Below are 16,906 nucleotides of genomic sequence, written 5' to 3'. Positions count from 1 at the left end.
CCTTGCACGCCAGCATGCCCTTTGCACTGCCTCCTCGGTCACTCCGAAAACCTCACTATCTTTTCCCCACATGCACCAGTACGAACAGCTCGTTACCTTACTCATTCCCTTGCTTTCTATTGTTACAAGGAAAGACAGCCCATAACCAGACAGAAAAAGCCCAAATGGCTAAGAGGATGGCCAACATTCAGATCTTCACCCCTACATAGAGTGCTGTCATGGTAGAACTCTCGGAGCATTCTTGCAGGATGCCTAAAGGTCCAAGTCCTGCCAAGTGAGTAAATACTATGCTTCAGTCCACTGCCACTCTCACATTAATCATACTTCAGTCCCATTCAGTGCACATATTTCTGACCATTGACCATAATGTTGCCTCTGTCTTATGCCTTACAGCCAACCTCCCCAGGGTCTCAGCAAAGAAATGCCTAGCTCCCTCAGGAGTGCCTTTCTGCACCTCTAAGGACAAGAGGAACCAATATTGCCTCCAGTACCCCACCCTCCCCCATCCACTCCACTTGCTCAGATACCGGTTCTGTGGTGGGAGTGTGGGCTGGGAGAGAGTAAAAGCACATTCTGGGGAACCCCTTTCTGTGACAGCTCAGCAGCTGGCCGAGGAAGAAATGACCCAGGCCCCTGGCACTTGGAGGATCGCCAGAGACCAGGCACCTGCTCTGGAGACCAGACAGAAGATGACCCCGTAATGTCTGCAATCAGGGACTATGGAGCAGAAGCAGCAAACAGGAATGTGGGGTGCTATGGCACTCATTGCCCAGAAGCTGCAGCAGTGCAGCGAATCCTGTGACTAAGTGGCTGCTTCCATGGACAGGTCAGTGGCTGCCAAAGGAGTCAAGCCAGGCCACCCTCTGAGGCATCTGGAAAGGTGTATACACCCCCTCAGCCATTGGCCCTCAGGAATGCACGGTGACAGTTGGCTGAGAAAGTGTGACTGCTGACCAGGTGCTCCCTCCTCAGGAAGAGATAGGGTAGTGCAGGAGACATGCAATCTGGTGGCAGAATAATACACAACACTTCGGCTGTCTCCACTCAGGCAACTGGATGCGATGGCTGGGTCATTCACCTCTGACCCTGGGAAGTTGAACTTGCCTCTGGATCTTGCTCTGACAAATGTCCAGCGCCAATGGGCACCACAGCAAAGCAAGCTGCATCCACCCCAGCTGTTGAAGAAAGAGGTGCACTAAGATGCAGTAGAGAGGAGAGAAAGAACAAAAACATATTGACAGCACTTTGGGTGACAGGGGCTTAGATTACTTACAGTGTGGAAACAGGCCCTTCAGCCCAACAAGTCCACACTGACCCACCGAAGAGCAACCCACCCAGACCCATTTCCCTACACCTAACACTACAGGCAATTTAGCGTGGCCAATTCACCTAACCTCCACATTTTTGGATTGTGGGAGGAAACCGGAGCAAACCCACACAGACACAGGGAGAACGTGCAAACTCCACACAGACACTCACCTGAGGCAGGAATTGAACCCAGGTCTCTGGCACTGTGAGGCAGCAGTGCTAACCACTGTGCCACCGTGCCACTTGCTTGTCACTCTCAGTTTATTCATACACGTTTGTGATTCTACCTCACGTGGTTGTTAGTCTCTCTCTGTGTTGGTGTGAAACACATTGTCAAACCAATTGGCATGACTTCAAGGCCACAGACAAGGCTCAATGCAGGGATCTGTTCTGAGAGCCTATTGGCGCAGCTGGAAACACGGAGGCAATAATGCAAATACATGGTATTGAGCCATGTTGAGACCTTAGGGCCCCCTCATCCAACATTGCTAAAGTTTTGCTCCTCTTGTGTATAATGATGTAGCTGTCCATGAGAATATCATTGCTGTAGAATTTCCAAAGAGCAGGCAGCTCACATGCCTGTGTACTGTACATTGCCTGGGCTTGTCAACAACATTCTTTCCCTTCAAAAGCACGACAATTATCAATTGCTACAACCCTTTTCTGTCACAAGCTGAGTCACTCACTTGGACCACACTGGGAGTGCTTGCAGGTATTTTCTTAGTCAGGGTGTGTTGATGAGCTCCAATGAGCCACATCCCCTTCCTAGTAGCTATCCTAGTAGCAGCAGGGTGATACAGTTGTTGGCATTAACGCCTCACAATGTCAGGGATCCTGATTCGATTCCACCCTTGGGCAACTGTCTATTTGGGGTTTGTACATTCTCCCTGTGTCTGCATGGGCTTCCTCCAGGTGCTCAAGTTTCCTCCCACAGTACAATGATGTGCAGGTTACGGGGTCAGGGGTCAGTCTGAGTAAGATGCTTGTTGGAGGATCAATGTTGACTTGATGGGCTGAATGGCCTGCTTCTACATTATAGGAATTTTGTAAATTCAATTTATGCAATTCTGAAATATGAAATGCTTATCTGTGTGGTTATGCTGTTTCTTAAAATATGTGTGGTGATAAGAACAATGTCAGGAAACTGAGAATCAAAACTGATCCACCCAATTTCTAAGGAAATGAAAACTGAAAGTGAGAATAAAATTTGTGGAAACTAAACTAATTGCAACAATTAAAATGAAGTAGGGACTTCAGAGCTCAGTGGATGTTTTCAGTTCCAGTGCAGTACAGGAAGGCTGAAACAAAAAGGCTAGGTCCAGAGTCTGAGAATAAGTAAACAGACAGGTGCTGCAGCTGTTTTTGTTAGTTGAAGAGAACTGATGTTATCTTTGATGTTATTGAATAACTGATGTTATTCTGTGATGTTTGCCTTTATAACTTGCTTCTTGTTTTTTCTGACTTCCGGTTATACTATCTAGAGCTGTAATATAACTATTTTTCTTCATTTCTCAATTCTGTACTAAGGATGAAGGGCTCATGCCCGAAATGTCTATTCTCCTGCTCCTGACCTGACCTGCTGCACTTTTACAGCAACGCATTTTCAGCTCTGATCTCCAGCATCTGCAGTCCTCACTTTCTCCTATTGTATGTAGGTACTCTGTACCTAAGATGGCGCTGTTTGTTGATTCCATTGTTACACTAACTAATCTGTAACTGAAAAAGCTGTACCTAGATACCTTTGTACTTAAGATGGTACTGTAAGTGGTGACTTATAACTTTTCACTGTACTGATTTGAGTAATTGTGACAATAAAGTGAATTACTTAATTAATTCATTAATTCATTCATTCATGTTATCTTTAATGAAGACAGTTCTGCTTTTAGCTGGATTGGTTGTGTGCTGCTGTCAGCTGGGGATCAGACTGGCTCCTTGAAGGAGAAGACTTTGTGAAGGAGACTGAGTTTTGAAGGAATTTGTGACTGAGATTTATGACATATATGCTGAATGGACTAGTCAGTCCTGAGATCTTTCTCCATTGCGTTGTCTACTCTTTCCTTCAAGCAATTTAGACAGCTCTGACCAGATTGTTATGAATGAATTTGCCCAGGTGTCCCACAATACCGAAACGGTCAAAACAACACGAGCACAAGCCGGACCAATGCAAAACAATCCCAATTTTATTTGGAACAAAGTTACAATAATCTTTTATATGAAACATACTATCGGCTAATCCTGTTTGACTCCTTAAGGTTACAACACTTCCCGAGTCTTTTATAAATTTACAGTCTCTCTCTCTCTCTCTATCTCTGGGTCTGCAAAGCTGTTTTCTTCCTTTCTCACTCTGTTAAAAATCACATAACACCAGGTTATAGTCCAAAAGGTTTATTTGGAAGCACTAGCTTTCGGAGCGCTGCTTCTTCATCAGGTGGTTGTGGAGTAGGACCATAATACCCAGAATATATAGCAAAAGGTTACATGCAACTGAAATCTTGGATACTTATTAAAAGAATGAAGCCACATGATTCCATAGTTTAAAACTGAAACATCTTTACTATATAAGAGTCAGACAAGGGAACCAGCAACTACTTTCCTAGGCAATTTCTTATAGTCTAAAAACCTTAAACAGCATCATTCAAACATGAAGTAACAAACTATAAATTGTACATTAATTGCACATTAATTGCACAGTCGTAGCAGCTGCTAAAACACAGATAAGTTGCTAACTTGGCAAAATGAGAAGGGATACTGGGTACATTGGCCAAGTAAAACTCTGAAATTGCAAAACCCATACACCAGACACTGTGCAAACACAGCAGCCAGGTGCTAATAACATTAGCATAATGCAAAAGAAAACAGTTATCCTGAACAGACATACCCCAATAACTTGGTGAAAGTGAGGATTGCAGATGCTGGAGATTAGAGTTGAGAGTGTAGTGCTGGAAAAGCACAGCAGGTCAGGCAGCATCCGAGGAGCAGGAAAGTCGATGTTTCAGGGAAAAGCCCTTCATCAGGAATGAGGCTGTGGGCCAAGGGGATGGTATGATCCCCCAACACCTTATGCACTGAACAAAGGTGGGCCCAGACAGGAAGACACAGGGTCCTGCTACACAAAGAAATGAATGGTGGTGTGCCATCCACTGGTTGCCATGATGTGGAGGTGCCGGTGTTGGACTGGGATGGTCAAAGCTAAAAATCACAGAACACCAGGTTATAGTTCAACAGGTTTATTTAGAAGCATTGGCTTTCAAAGCGCTGCTCCTTCATCAGGTAGCTTTGGAAGAGGATCATAAGACACAGAATTTATAGCAAAGGATTACAGTGTCATGCAACTGAAATGATAACTGCGTGGATCAGAGATTGGTGTGGGAATAATGGATTTGAATTCATGGGACACTGGCATGAGTACTGGCGAAGGAGGCAACTGATCCCATGGGATGAGTTCCACCTGAATCATGTTGGGACTAGAGTCCTGGTGAATCACATAAATAAGGCTTTGGATTGGGCTTTGAGCTGTGGGTTCAGTTGCATAGAAAATTATGGAAAAAGTTAAATTGGGTGGGGGGGGGGGCTTAGCAGAGGTTATTAACATTTCCAGAACAAGTAATTTGACAGAGAGTATGGAAGGGATCAGGAATCGAACTTCAGACACAGCAGATAGGAGACGACTATGGGAAGGGGAAGGGTGGTCAATGCAGGACTGAGGGTGTGTATGTAGATGCATGAAGTCTGCGAAACCAGGTAAGTGAGCTTGTACTGCAGATTGAAATTGGCAGGTCCAATGTTGTAGGGCATCACAGAGACACGGCTGCAAGGGGATCAGGCCTGCAAGCTAAATATCCAAGGATACACTGTCCTATTGAAAGGAGAGGCAGATGGACTGACGGGGCAAGGTCGCCTTGTTAGTAAGAAATGAAACTAAATCAATAGCAAGGCATGACAAAGAGTCAAAAGGCATAGAATCTGGGTGGGTAGAGTTGAGGAACTGCAGAGGGAAAAGATCCTCATGGGAATTCTGTATAGCCTTCCTAGCAGTAGTCAGGATGCGGGATTGAAAATAAATCAGGAGATAAATGTAAGAAAGGCACTATTACATAATCATGGATGACTTGAATATGCTGGTGGACTGGAAAAATTAGGGCGGTAGTGGATCCCAAAGAAAGAAATTTATAGAATGTCTGCAAGATGGATTTTTGGAGTAGCTTGTGGTAAACCCCTCCTGGGAACAGCCACTTTTGGATTTGATGATGTGTAATGAGGCAGACTTGATCAGAGAGCTTAAGGTGAAGGAATGTCGAGGGGGCAGTGAACACAGTAAGATAGAATTCACCCTGCAGTTTGAGGGGGAGAAGCTGGAATCAGATTCAGCTGGAATCCCATTTCATGTTGCCAGCAGCAGGAAGAGTGGGAGCTTAGACCAGGGGCCTAACAGGAAAGGTGAGTCACGATTAGAAATCTTTAAATGTTTACCTCGAACATCAGCAGCAGCAGCACCTCAGAGAGCAGAGGTTTCTGGGAAAGGAGGGACTCTTTTTTTTTCCCCCTCAGCTTTATAAGAGAGTGTTTTCTAAACCCAAGGCCCAACCCTTGTCGGGCTTTCCACCTATCTACCTCCTCTAACCTTAAACACTAGGGACACATCAAGTAAGCGTTTCTTCTTTTACATTCCGATAAGTGGAATAGCAGGGATGGCAGTGCAGGGAGAGAAATGTTCATCCTGCATGATGTTTGAGGTGAGAGATGCCATTAGTGTCCCATCCAAGTACATCTGCAGGAAGTACACCCAACTCTCGCTCCTCCACGATTGTGTTAGGGAACTGGAGTGGGAGCTGGATGAACTTCGGATCATTCAGGAAGCAGTGGCTGTGATAGATAAGAATTAAAGGGAAGTAGTTACTCCTAGGCACGAGGAAAGCTGGGTGACTGTTTGAAAGGGAAAAAAACAGTCAGTGGAAGGACCCCCTGTGGTCGTTCCCCTGATAACAAGTATACCATTTTGGATACTGTCGGCGGGCACAACTTACTGGGGCATGCATTGGAGTGCAGGTTTTTGGCACAGAGTCTGTCCATGGTGCACAGAGGGGAAGAGGGGAAAGGAGGAGAGTGTTAGTCATTGGGGACTCAATAATTAGAGGGTCAGATAGAACGTTTGTTGGGAATGAAAGAGACTCACGGTTGGTGTGTTGCCTCCCATCCGTGATGTCCTGGATCGTGTCTTTGGGGACCTGAAGGGAGAGGGTGACCAGCCCCAAGTTGTGGTCCACATAGGTACCAATGACAGAGGTAGAAAGAGGGATAGGAATGTAAATCAAGACTTTAGGGAACTAGGGTGGAAGCTGAGAGCGAGAACAAATAGAATTGTTATCTTTGAATTGTTACCCATACCACGTGATAGTGAGGCGAAGAACACAGAGAGATATCAGCTGAACACGTGGCTGGAGGGATGGTGCAGGAGGGAGGGTTTCAGGTTTATGGATAATTGGGGCTCATACTGGGGAAGGTGGGACCTCTACAAACAAGATGGTCTTCACTTGAACCAGAGGGGTACTGATATCCTGGGGGGGGAATTTGCTAGTGCCATTTGAACAGGTTTAAACAAGCTCAGCAGGGGAATGGGGACCTGAGGTGTAGTTCCAATGTACAGGACGATGAGATTAGTGAGGACATGGACAGGATTTCACAGTCACAGGAATGTGCTGGCAGACAGCAAGTTGGTTTGAAGTGTATCTACTTCAGCGCCAGGAGCACCCAGATTAAGGTAAGTGAGCTTGCAGCATAGATAGGTACCTGAGACCTTGATGTTGTGGCCATTGCTGAGACATGGATAGAGCAAGGTCAGGAATGGATGTTGCAGGTTCCAGGGTTTCGATCTTTTATTAAGATCAGGAAGGCTGTAAACATAGGGGAGGTGTGGCCTTGTTAGTCAAGGACGGTATAACAGTGGTTGAAAGAACTTTTGACGAGGACTCATCCACTGAAGTGGTATGGGCTGAAGTTAGAATCAGGACAGGAGAGGTCACAGTGCTGGGAGTTTTTTATAGAGGCCTCCACAAAGTTCCAGGAATGTGGAGGAGAGGATTGGCAAATCGATTCTGGGCAGGAGTGAAAGGAACAGGGTGGTCATTATGGAGTCTGTCAAAGACAGAAGTGGGAAATTGTGTGTGGACCTTGTGGAGATCAGATAGGTGCTAAATGAATATTTCTCATCCTTTCACTCAGAAAAAGGAGAATATTGTAGAGGAGAAGACTGAGATATAGGCTATTAGACTTGAAAGGATAGAGGTTAGTATGGAGGAAGTGTTATCAATTCTAGAAGGTATGAAAGTAGTTAAGTCCCCTGAACTGGATGGGAGTTTTCCAAGAATTCTCTGGGAAGCTAGGAAGGAGATTGCCAAGCCTTTGGCCTTGATCTTTGCATCGTCATTGTTGGCAGGTTTAGTACCAGAGGACTGGAGGATTGCAAATGTTGTGCCCTTGTTCAAGAAGGGCAGTAGAGATTACCCAAGTAATTATAGACCAGTGAGCCTTATGAATGTTGTAGAAAAAGTTATGGAAAGAATTATAAGAGATAAGACTTATAATCATCTAGCAAGCAATAATTTGATTGGAAATAGTCAACATGGAAATAGTCAACACTCAGAGAGTGGTAAGGGCAAATTGTATCTCACAAACCTCATTGAGTTTTTTGAGAAGGTGACCAAGCATGTGGATGAGGGTAATGCAGTTGATGTGGTGTACATGGACTTTAGCAAAGCCTTTGATAAGGTTCCACATGGTAGGGGACTGGAGAAAATGCAGAGGTATGGGATTGACAGTGATTTAGCAGTTTGGATTAGAAATTGGCTTTCTGAAAGAAGACAACGAGTTGATGGAAAATATTCAGCCTGGAGTCCAGTTACTAGTGGTGTGCCATAAGGATCTGTTTTGGGACCATTGCTGTTTGTCAATTTTTATCAACGACTTGGACGCAGGCCTAAGTGGATGGATTAGCAAGTTTGCAGATGTTACTAAAGTCGGTGGACTGGTTGACAGTGTGGAAGAATGTTGCAGGTTGCAGGGAAACTTGATAAACTGCAGAATTGGGCTGAGAGGTGGCAAATGGTAAACGTGAGGTGATTCACTTTGGGAAGAATAACAGAAAGGCAGAATACTGGGTCAATAGAAAGATTCTTGGAAGCGTGGCTGTGCAGTGGAATCTTGGTATCCATGTACATAGATCCCTGAAAGTTGCCATCCAGGTTGATAGTGCTGTTAAGAAGGCATAAGGTGTGTTAGGTTTCACTGGTAGAGGGATTGAGTTCCAGAGCCATGATTCAAGCTGCAACGGTGGGCGGCACGGTGGCACAGTGGTTAGCACTGCTGCCTCACAGCGCCTGAGACCCGGGTTCAATTCCCGCCTCAGGCGACTGACTGTGTGGAGTTTGCACGTTCTCCCCGTGTCTGCGTGGGTTTCCTCCGGGTGCTCCGGTTTCCTCCCGCAGTCCAAAGATGTGCAGGCCAGGTGAATTGGCCATGCTAAATTGCCCATAGTGTTAGGTAAGGGGTAAATGTAGATGGAGGGGTATGGGGGGGGTTATGCTTCGGCGGGGCGGTGTGGACTTGTTGGGCCGAAGGGCCTGTTTCCACACTGTAAGTAATCTAATCTAAAAACGCTGGTGCGGCCTCACTTGGAATATTGTGTACAGTTCTGGTCGCCCTATTACAGGAAGGATGTGGAAGCATTGGAAAAGGTGCAGTGGAGATATACCAGGATGTTGCCTGTTCAAAGCGAAGACTTTATGAGGAAAGGCTGAGGGACTTGGGTCCGTTCTCACTGGAGTGAAGGCGACGAAGAGGCGATTTAATAGAATCATACAAGATGATTAGAGATTAAATAGAGTGGACAGTGAGAGTCTTTTCTCCTAGGATGATGACATCTGCTTGTACAAGGGGGCATAGCTGCAAACTGAGGGGTGATGGATTTAAGACAGGTGTTAGAGGCAGGTTCTTCACTCAGAGAGTGGTAAGGGCATGGAATGCCCAGCCTGCCAATGTAGTTAACTCAGCCACATTAGAGGCATTTAAACAGTTCTTGGGTAAGCATATGGATAATGATGGGATAGTGTAGGGGGATGGGCTTAGATTAGTTCACAGGTTTGCACAACATCGAGGGCCGAAGGGCCTGTTCTATGCTGTATTGTTCAATGTTCTAATGGTATTACAATTGAGCAAAGGTAACTACAAAGGAATGAGGGAGGAGCTCACCAGAGTTGATTGCAAGTGGACCCTAGCAGGTAAGATGGTGGAGCAGCAATGGCAGGCCTTTCCGGGGATAATTCGGTAGGCACAGAAGAAACTCATCCCAACAAAGAAGAAATGTAGGAAGGAAAAATCGCGGCAACAACAGCTGACAAAGGAGGTCAGGATCAGCGTTAAAGCAAAGGAAAAGCTTTGTGGTGAAGGTTAATGGAAGTCAAAGGATCAGGCAGCCTTTAAAAATCAGCAGAGGGTAACCAAAAACGTAATGGTGGAGTGGGGAGAAGATGAAATGGGAGAGTAGCTAACTGGCAAAATAAAAGAAGGTTGCAGGAGTATTTTTAGTGATCTGAAAGGTAAGACAGAGGCAACAGTCAACATTAGACCGCTGGAAAAAGAGGCTGGAGATGTAATAGTAATAAGGAACAAAAAGTTGGAGGAGGAACTGAATAGGTACCTTGCATTAAGTGCACAGTTGAAGACACCATCAGCATAACAGAACTTCAAGGGAGTCAGGGAGTGGAGTTGAGCGTAGTGGCCATCTCTAAGGAGAAGTTGCTAGGGAAACCGATACGTCTGAAGGTGGGGATATATCACTTGGAGCAAATGGATGTACTGAAGCAGATGCTGATGAGATTGTAGAGGCATCGTTGGTGATCTTTCAGAAATCAAAGGGAATCAGGGTCGATCCTAAAGTACTGGAAAATGGCTAATTTACCACCCCTGTTTAAGAAGAGAGGGAAGTAGAAGACAAGAAACTACAGACCAGTCATTGGTAAGATTTTAGATTATTTTGGATGGGCAAGGCAAAAATACTGGGAAGTGTAGCAAAATACAGCTGGCTCAGCATGACTTTGTCAATGGGAGGTTGTGGCTGACAATCTATTTGAATTCTTTGAGGAGATAATGAACAAGCTAGACAAAGGAGAACCACTGGATGTGATCTATTTGGATTTCCAGATGGCCTTTGACAGGGTGCTGCACAGGAGTCTGCTAAATAAGATGAGTACATTGTGTTATGGGCAAGGAACTGGCAGGGATAGAGGATTGGCAGAAGGCAGAGACTAGGAAAAAAGGAGTCTTTTTCAGGATGGCAGGTGATGACTAATGGAGTTCTGCAGGGGTCAGTGTTGGGACCTCAACTATTCACATTATACATTAATGATCTGGAAGAAGAAACTGAAGACATTATGGTGCAGTTTGTAAATTATTATTGAAGGGACAGGAAGTATTGAGGAAGTGAGAAGGCTGCAGAAGGGCTCACTGACAGGCTAGGAGAGTGGGCAAAGATATGGCAAATGAAATACAATGAGAAAGTATGTGGTTATTCACTTTGGAAGAAGGGACACAGATTTCCTAAATGGGAAAAGGGTTCAGAAGTCTGAAGCATGAAAGGATTTGGGAGTCCTAGTTCAGGGTTCTCTTAGGATTAACATGCAGATTCAGCTGGCAATAAGGAAGATAAATACAATATTAATAATTATTTCATGAGGGCTAGAATACAAGAGCAGAGATGTACCTCTGAGGCTGCATAAAGCTCTGGTCAGACCACATTTGGAATATTGTGAGCAGTGTTGGGTGTAACTAAGGAAGGGTGTGCTAGTGTTGAAGAGGGTCCAGAGGAGGTTCACAAGAATTGTTCCGGGGATGAAGGGTTTGTCATTGGTTGAGGACTCTGGGTCAGTTCTCAATGGAGTTGAGAAAGATGATGGGGGAACCTGATTGAAACTTACACTCAGAGACAGGTGACACATAGGAATCACCCAGCTCTGGACCTGTAACCTGTCTCTTGGTATGTTACCTATCTCTTGAGTGTCGAATGCATCTCTGGATATATCTCTGTTTGCATCACCCGCTTTTGGCGGTAGTCCCAATCCCTCGCTCCGCCCCGCTTTATACAGCCTGTGGTGCCCAGGTTCACAATCAGTTTGCGCTCTCGCTCGCACTTGGTCTGAGATGGAGTACAGAACTGGTTATCCGCCAATGAACCCCGGTGGTTGTCCTTACCCGGGACCGAAGGAGGATTCCCATATGGTCACCACCACCGTCGTTAACGTGGCCCCGAATGTGACCTCGGTCCGGGACCACTTCCTCTGGTCCATCTTCAACTTCGCCTTCCTGAACTTCTGCTGCCTGGGCTTCGTGGCACTCGCCTTCTCGGTCAAAGTGAGTGCGGGCTTTGGGGCTAAGACCTGGGGGATGGGGGCAGGGGAACACGGGACACTGGCGAGGTGGAAAAAGACCCCCGGGCGACGGAAGGAGACTGTCTGGCGGTTGTACAGAAATGTGACTGTGTCTGAGTACCTCACGTTTTCTGGTGAAAGTGAAGAGAGCGCCGGTGATATTCTAGGTCCTGTGCCCTGATGAACTCCCCGGGGACACAACATGCAGCCCGTAAAAGGTCCATTTGGCCCATCCATTCTGTCCCTGCTCTCGGAGTGAGCAGTTAGCTTCGCGCCCGCCTCTCTGCTTTCATAACGGGGACTCAGTTCTTCATCCTCAAATTCCTGCCTCAAGTTATTCCACGGCTTCAGCGTTTGGAAAGTTTCCAGACAGACAATACCCCAACAGAGTAAAAATACTTCTTCTTGCTTCCCCTCACTTTATTCATCAATTTTAAACCTTCATATCGGGGGTTGGGGGTTTGGGAGGGGGGGAGGGGGGGAAGGTGTGGGGGTGGAGGGTGGTGGCTTTTTTCCTCTACGTCACCAAAACCATTCATCTTGAAATCTCTATTTAGTCATCTCTTGAAAAGGAAAGCAGTTCTGATTGTTCCAAACTCTTCTCAAAACCGACTCCCTGATTATATGCTTCTCTGTCATTTTACTAAACGAATCAATCAGTTTAGACATCAGTTAACAATCCAATTCGACTTTGCCTGATTTACCCATCCCAATACATTTGCTAACATCTGTCATTAAGAAAGTGTTCTAGATTAAGCGCATGTAATCTACAGATTCGTGGCAATTAAAGTCAGAAGAGAGTTTGGTAGATTTCACATGTAAAAGTGTTTCATTTTGTGGTAGAGCACAGTCCCACAAAAACAACTGAACAGACAGTAATAACTGAATGGGTAATCCGTCGATTTGGGGAATAGCTACCATCAAGAAAGTCAGGAATAAATCTCCTTCAGAATAGCACCATTTCATAATTTATATTGAGCTGCGAAGGCAGGCGGAACCTCTGTAAGATGCAGTTCTAAGAATTGCCGCATTCTTTCTCCAAATGTTGATTGAGTGAAAACTGTTCCCATTTGCAGAGAGTTTAAAAACTTAAGGACACAGATTTACAGTGATTAATTAAAAAATGCTGAGTTGAGTAAACCTTTTTTTGTTCAGTGTGTGGTTACAATCTGAAAATAATGCACTGCCTGAGAGTTGAGACAAAGTCAATTGAGGATTTAAACAGAGAATTGGACAATTATTTGTAAAGAAAATATGTACAGAGCTACTTGGAAACAGCAATGGCTGTCTTGCTCTGGGACAGACATAAAGACTTGAATGATACCATTTTGTATTCTAACCATTCTATGTTAGTGCTCCCTCAGTATTGATCCTCCAATAACTCAGCCCTCCCTCAGGAATGCGCTGCTTTGCCAATCTTTGCGCTTAATGTCCTTCAGTGGGACTTGAATCCCACAACCTTCTGACTGAGAGGCTCGAGAGCCACTTGTCTTAAAATAACTGTGCTTGGTAGCTGTATCTTATGAAACATCCAGCTGAGATGTTTCACTTGTGAAGCAAAAACAAAGTGCTGGAGAAACTGAGCAGGTCTGGCAGCATTTGCACAGAGGAAAACAGTTACTGTTTCGATTCCAGAGACCCTTTGGAACTAGGAGTTGGGATAGGATGGCATCTGCAGTTCTTCGGGGTTTATATTAAGACTTTACTCATGCCAACAAATGTAATACAGGGTAGGATTTCATTTTCCGGATTGGTCGAAGTTTCTGCTCTTCTCTGAATTTTTCAGAATACTTGCGCAATTGGTTTTTCTTGGCTGAATACCTAACCACTTCAGTAATTCCCTCTCCTGCTCCACTTCTAAACATAAGCTACATCCCCCGACATCAATCTTCTCCTTTAATGGAGCCTCCTACAGAGATTGTAGAATAGGTCTGGAATGTTTGATTTTTAAATAAGCATGCAATAGATTTCGTAGATTGTGGGATCGTTTTTGGCTCAACGTCAATTCATTAATCATCAAATGTCCCAGTCTAATAATTTGTCAAGGGGTCCCCAGCACTCACAATCTAGTATTTCACAATCCAGCATTTCACCTTCACGCCTTTTTAATGGACAATTTTGTTAAAACATTCTCTTGCAATATTCCCAGTAATATATTTGAAGGTTTTGGATCACTGTCAACACTTAGGGTAGTACGGTGGCTCGGTGGTTAGCACTGCTGCCTCGCAGCGCCAGGAACCAGGGTTCGATTGAAGTCTTAGGTGGCTGTCAGTGCGCAGTTTGCATGTTCTTTCTGTCTCTGCGGGCGTTTCCACTGTGTGCTCAGTCTCCCCACAGCCCAGAGATGTGTAGATTAGGCGCATTGGCCATGCTAAATTGTCCATAGTACGCAGGCTAGATGGATTGGCTACGGTAAAATGTGGGTTTACGGGGATAGGGTGGGAGTCTGGGGGGGTGGGGGGATGCTTTTCGGAGAGTTGGGTCCGCCAATACCCCCTCCGCCTCGCCAAACTGGTCCTCATGCTCAGTAACCTTTCCTTTAACTCCTTCCATTTCTTCCAAATCAAGGGGGTGGCCGTGGGTACCTGGATGGGCCCCAGCAACACCTGCCTCTTTGTTGGTTATGTCCGACAATCCCCCTTCAGTACCTACACAGGCACTCTGCCCTAACACTTCTGCTGTTACATCGATGACTGCATCAGTGCAGCGTCCTGCTCCCAGGCTGAACTGGAGCAGTTCATCTACTTCACTCACAACTTCCACCCCGCTCTCAAATTCACTTGGTCCACCTCCCTCCCCTTTCTTGCCCTCACCATTTCTGTCTCGGGTGACAGTCTCCAGGTGGATGTTTACTACAAACCCACGGACTCCCATAACTATCTGGACTACACCTCCTCCCAGCCACTATCGTGCAAGAACCCCATCCATTCTCCCAATTCCTCCGCCTCTGCCGCATCTGCTTGAATGAGGAGACATTCCATTTGCGAGCATCCCAGATGTCCACCTATTTTGAACAACGTGCTTTTCCTCCCTCCATCATCCAGACAGCCCTCCACCGCACCTCCTCCATTCCCCATTCACCTGCTCTAAAACCTAAAACCCCCCCCCCCAGTGCAATAAGGACGGAGTCCCCCTTGTCCTTGCCTAACAACTCACCAGTCTCCACATCCAACGCATCATCCTCAAACACTTCTGCCAATTCCAACTCGACCCCACCATCAAGAATGTTGTCTCCTCCACCCCTCTCTGCCTTCTGCAAGCACTGTTCCCTTTGACAGTCCTTGGTTCATGCCACCCTGTCACTGAACTCCTGGTTACCTTGCCTTGCAACGTGAAAAAAATTGCAAAACCTGCCAGTACACACCCCCCTCACCTCCATCCAGGGCCCCAAATTGTCCTTCCAGGTGAGACAGAGGTTCACCGGCCTCTCTTCCAACTTGGTTTACTGCATCAGGTGCTCCCGATGTGGTCTTCTCTATATCAGGGAGACTGAATGAAACTTAGGGCATCTCAGCCAGGCCTGGAAGGGTCAATCAGAACTCCCAATCACCACCCATTTGAATTCTCCTTCCCACTCCCTTTCTGACATGACCATCCTTGGCCTCCTTCACTGCCAAAACAAACCTCAGCTCCTACTGGAGGGACAACACCTTATCTTCCGCCTGGGCACCCTACAGCCCATAGACTCAATATTGAGTTCTCCAATTTCAAATAGCTTCCCTTCCCTTCCCCCGACTCCCTTCCCAACCCCTCCCATCCCTTCCACTTCTCCCAGCCACCAACTGGATTCATTCTTCCCAGTGACTAACCATGTTGTACCCTCTACCTGTATTCACCTATCTCCACTCCACCACCCCCTTTATCTGCAACTCCCTTTACACCCACCCCAGTCAGATGTGAGTCACTATCTGTTGTTCCTTCATCATTTGCTGGGGTCAAGCAATAGTTTTGAGGTGAATTTGACAAAACGCAGTGTGTGAAATTACTGTGTTCATTAGCTGTACTTTCCTGACTGACAGCAAAATGAAGATGATAACACAAAGCCAACTTGAACATTGCTCACTTGAAAACTTCTTGCACAGTTTGTAACCTTTCAAAATGATCAAAACTTGTGTCTTCCAGCATAGAGACCTTTGAATCTTATTGTATGAATCCACCCTTTATTTTCTTTCAGTCTAGAGATCGGAAAGTTGTGGGAGATGTGGAAGGAGCTCGGCATTATGGGTCAACAGCCCGAACACTCAACATTATAATCGCAGTGATCGTCACCCTATGCATTGTACTTTCCATTGTGGTACCATTGGCTATTGTGTTAAGTGCACGTTGAGTCCAAAAACAACAGGAACAGCAGCAAATGATTATATTAGAATTGAACCAATTAAAGCTACATTTCTATAAGAACTTTTATATCAAAACTCTTGATACATTCTGCCTATTCTTACTTCTTTCTATGTATAATCTATATGTAAAGTTGATATGTTTAAAGTGATCACCTAGCATCAATACAGAAGTATTTCCAACAAAAACTGGCTAAAGTATGGCTTTGATTGTATTAATAAAGCACATGGTAACAAGATGGAGGCATCTTGGATTTTAATGACTGGCTTCTTGTGTTTAACTGTAAACGTTTCAAACAGTAAAAATAGGCTTGTGCTTGCTCAGTACTTGCTGATTTAAATAGGTATATGGTTAAGCTCGTAGTGATTTGTTGCTGATCCGTGACACTGGTACACTTTGTACAGGGGAGAATCAAATGTGAAACTTGATTTGTGGAGTGTCAGTCAATGCCACAGATCTGAAGTTCTTTACATTTCTTATGTACTAATTAAACAATGGAGATGCCTTGTTCTGGGAATAAGGGGTCAGTGTTTTGATTTATAAATAAATTCAGTTAGTTGCATGTAACGATGAAAGAAACTTCGTTGGAGGTTACAAAACTTTACGTTGGTACAGAATGTCTGAATTATTACTGCTGTGTGGAACTATCTGAATGGATCAGCTGGTCATTTCCTGTGATGTATTTGTAAACTTATTTTTAATCCATCTGCTCAGATACATTATCACGTCTTTTACAGCATGGCAAGAAGCCCTGAAGCATCAGTAGCAAGCATTTAAATTCAATCCTGTTTTTCCAGCACTTAGCTCTTAGCCTTTTAAATTGTGGCACTTTAACTAATCAT

The 16,906-nt window shown here is 45.2% G+C and overlaps 1 protein-coding gene across 1 annotated transcript; it reads left to right on the top strand.

The window, feature by feature from the left end:
- The first annotated feature begins 11,448 nt into the window (after positions 1-11,448).
- Positions 11,449-16,323, top strand: LOC140493683 (dispanin subfamily A member 2b-like). The gene is made up of 2 exons (XM_072592412.1): positions 11,449-11,709; positions 15,901-16,323. The coding sequence occupies exons 1-2, from the start codon at positions 11,500-11,502 to the stop codon at positions 16,051-16,053; spliced, it is 363 nt and encodes a 120-aa protein (XP_072448513.1). The 5' UTR covers positions 11,449-11,499; the 3' UTR covers positions 16,054-16,323.
- The last annotated feature ends 583 nt before the right edge of the window (positions 16,324-16,906 follow it).

Source organism: Chiloscyllium punctatum, chromosome 22 (genome assembly GCF_047496795.1).
Source record: "Chiloscyllium punctatum isolate Juve2018m chromosome 22, sChiPun1.3, whole genome shotgun sequence".
In the NCBI taxonomy this organism is placed as follows: Eukaryota; Metazoa; Chordata; class Chondrichthyes; order Orectolobiformes; family Hemiscylliidae; genus Chiloscyllium; species Chiloscyllium punctatum.
This window is presented reverse-complemented; position numbering and strand designations above follow the sequence as displayed.

Excerpts from the sequence above, each read along its gene's own strand:
- LOC140493683 (XM_072592412.1), top strand. The coding sequence starts at position 11,500 with ATGGAGTACAGAACTGGTTATCCGCCAATGAACCCCGGTGGTTGTCCT. Across the intron at positions 11,710-15,900 it reads CACTCGCCTTCTCGGTCAAA|TCTAGAGATCGGAAAGTTGT; the intron begins GTGAGTGCGGGC and ends ATTTTCTTTCAG.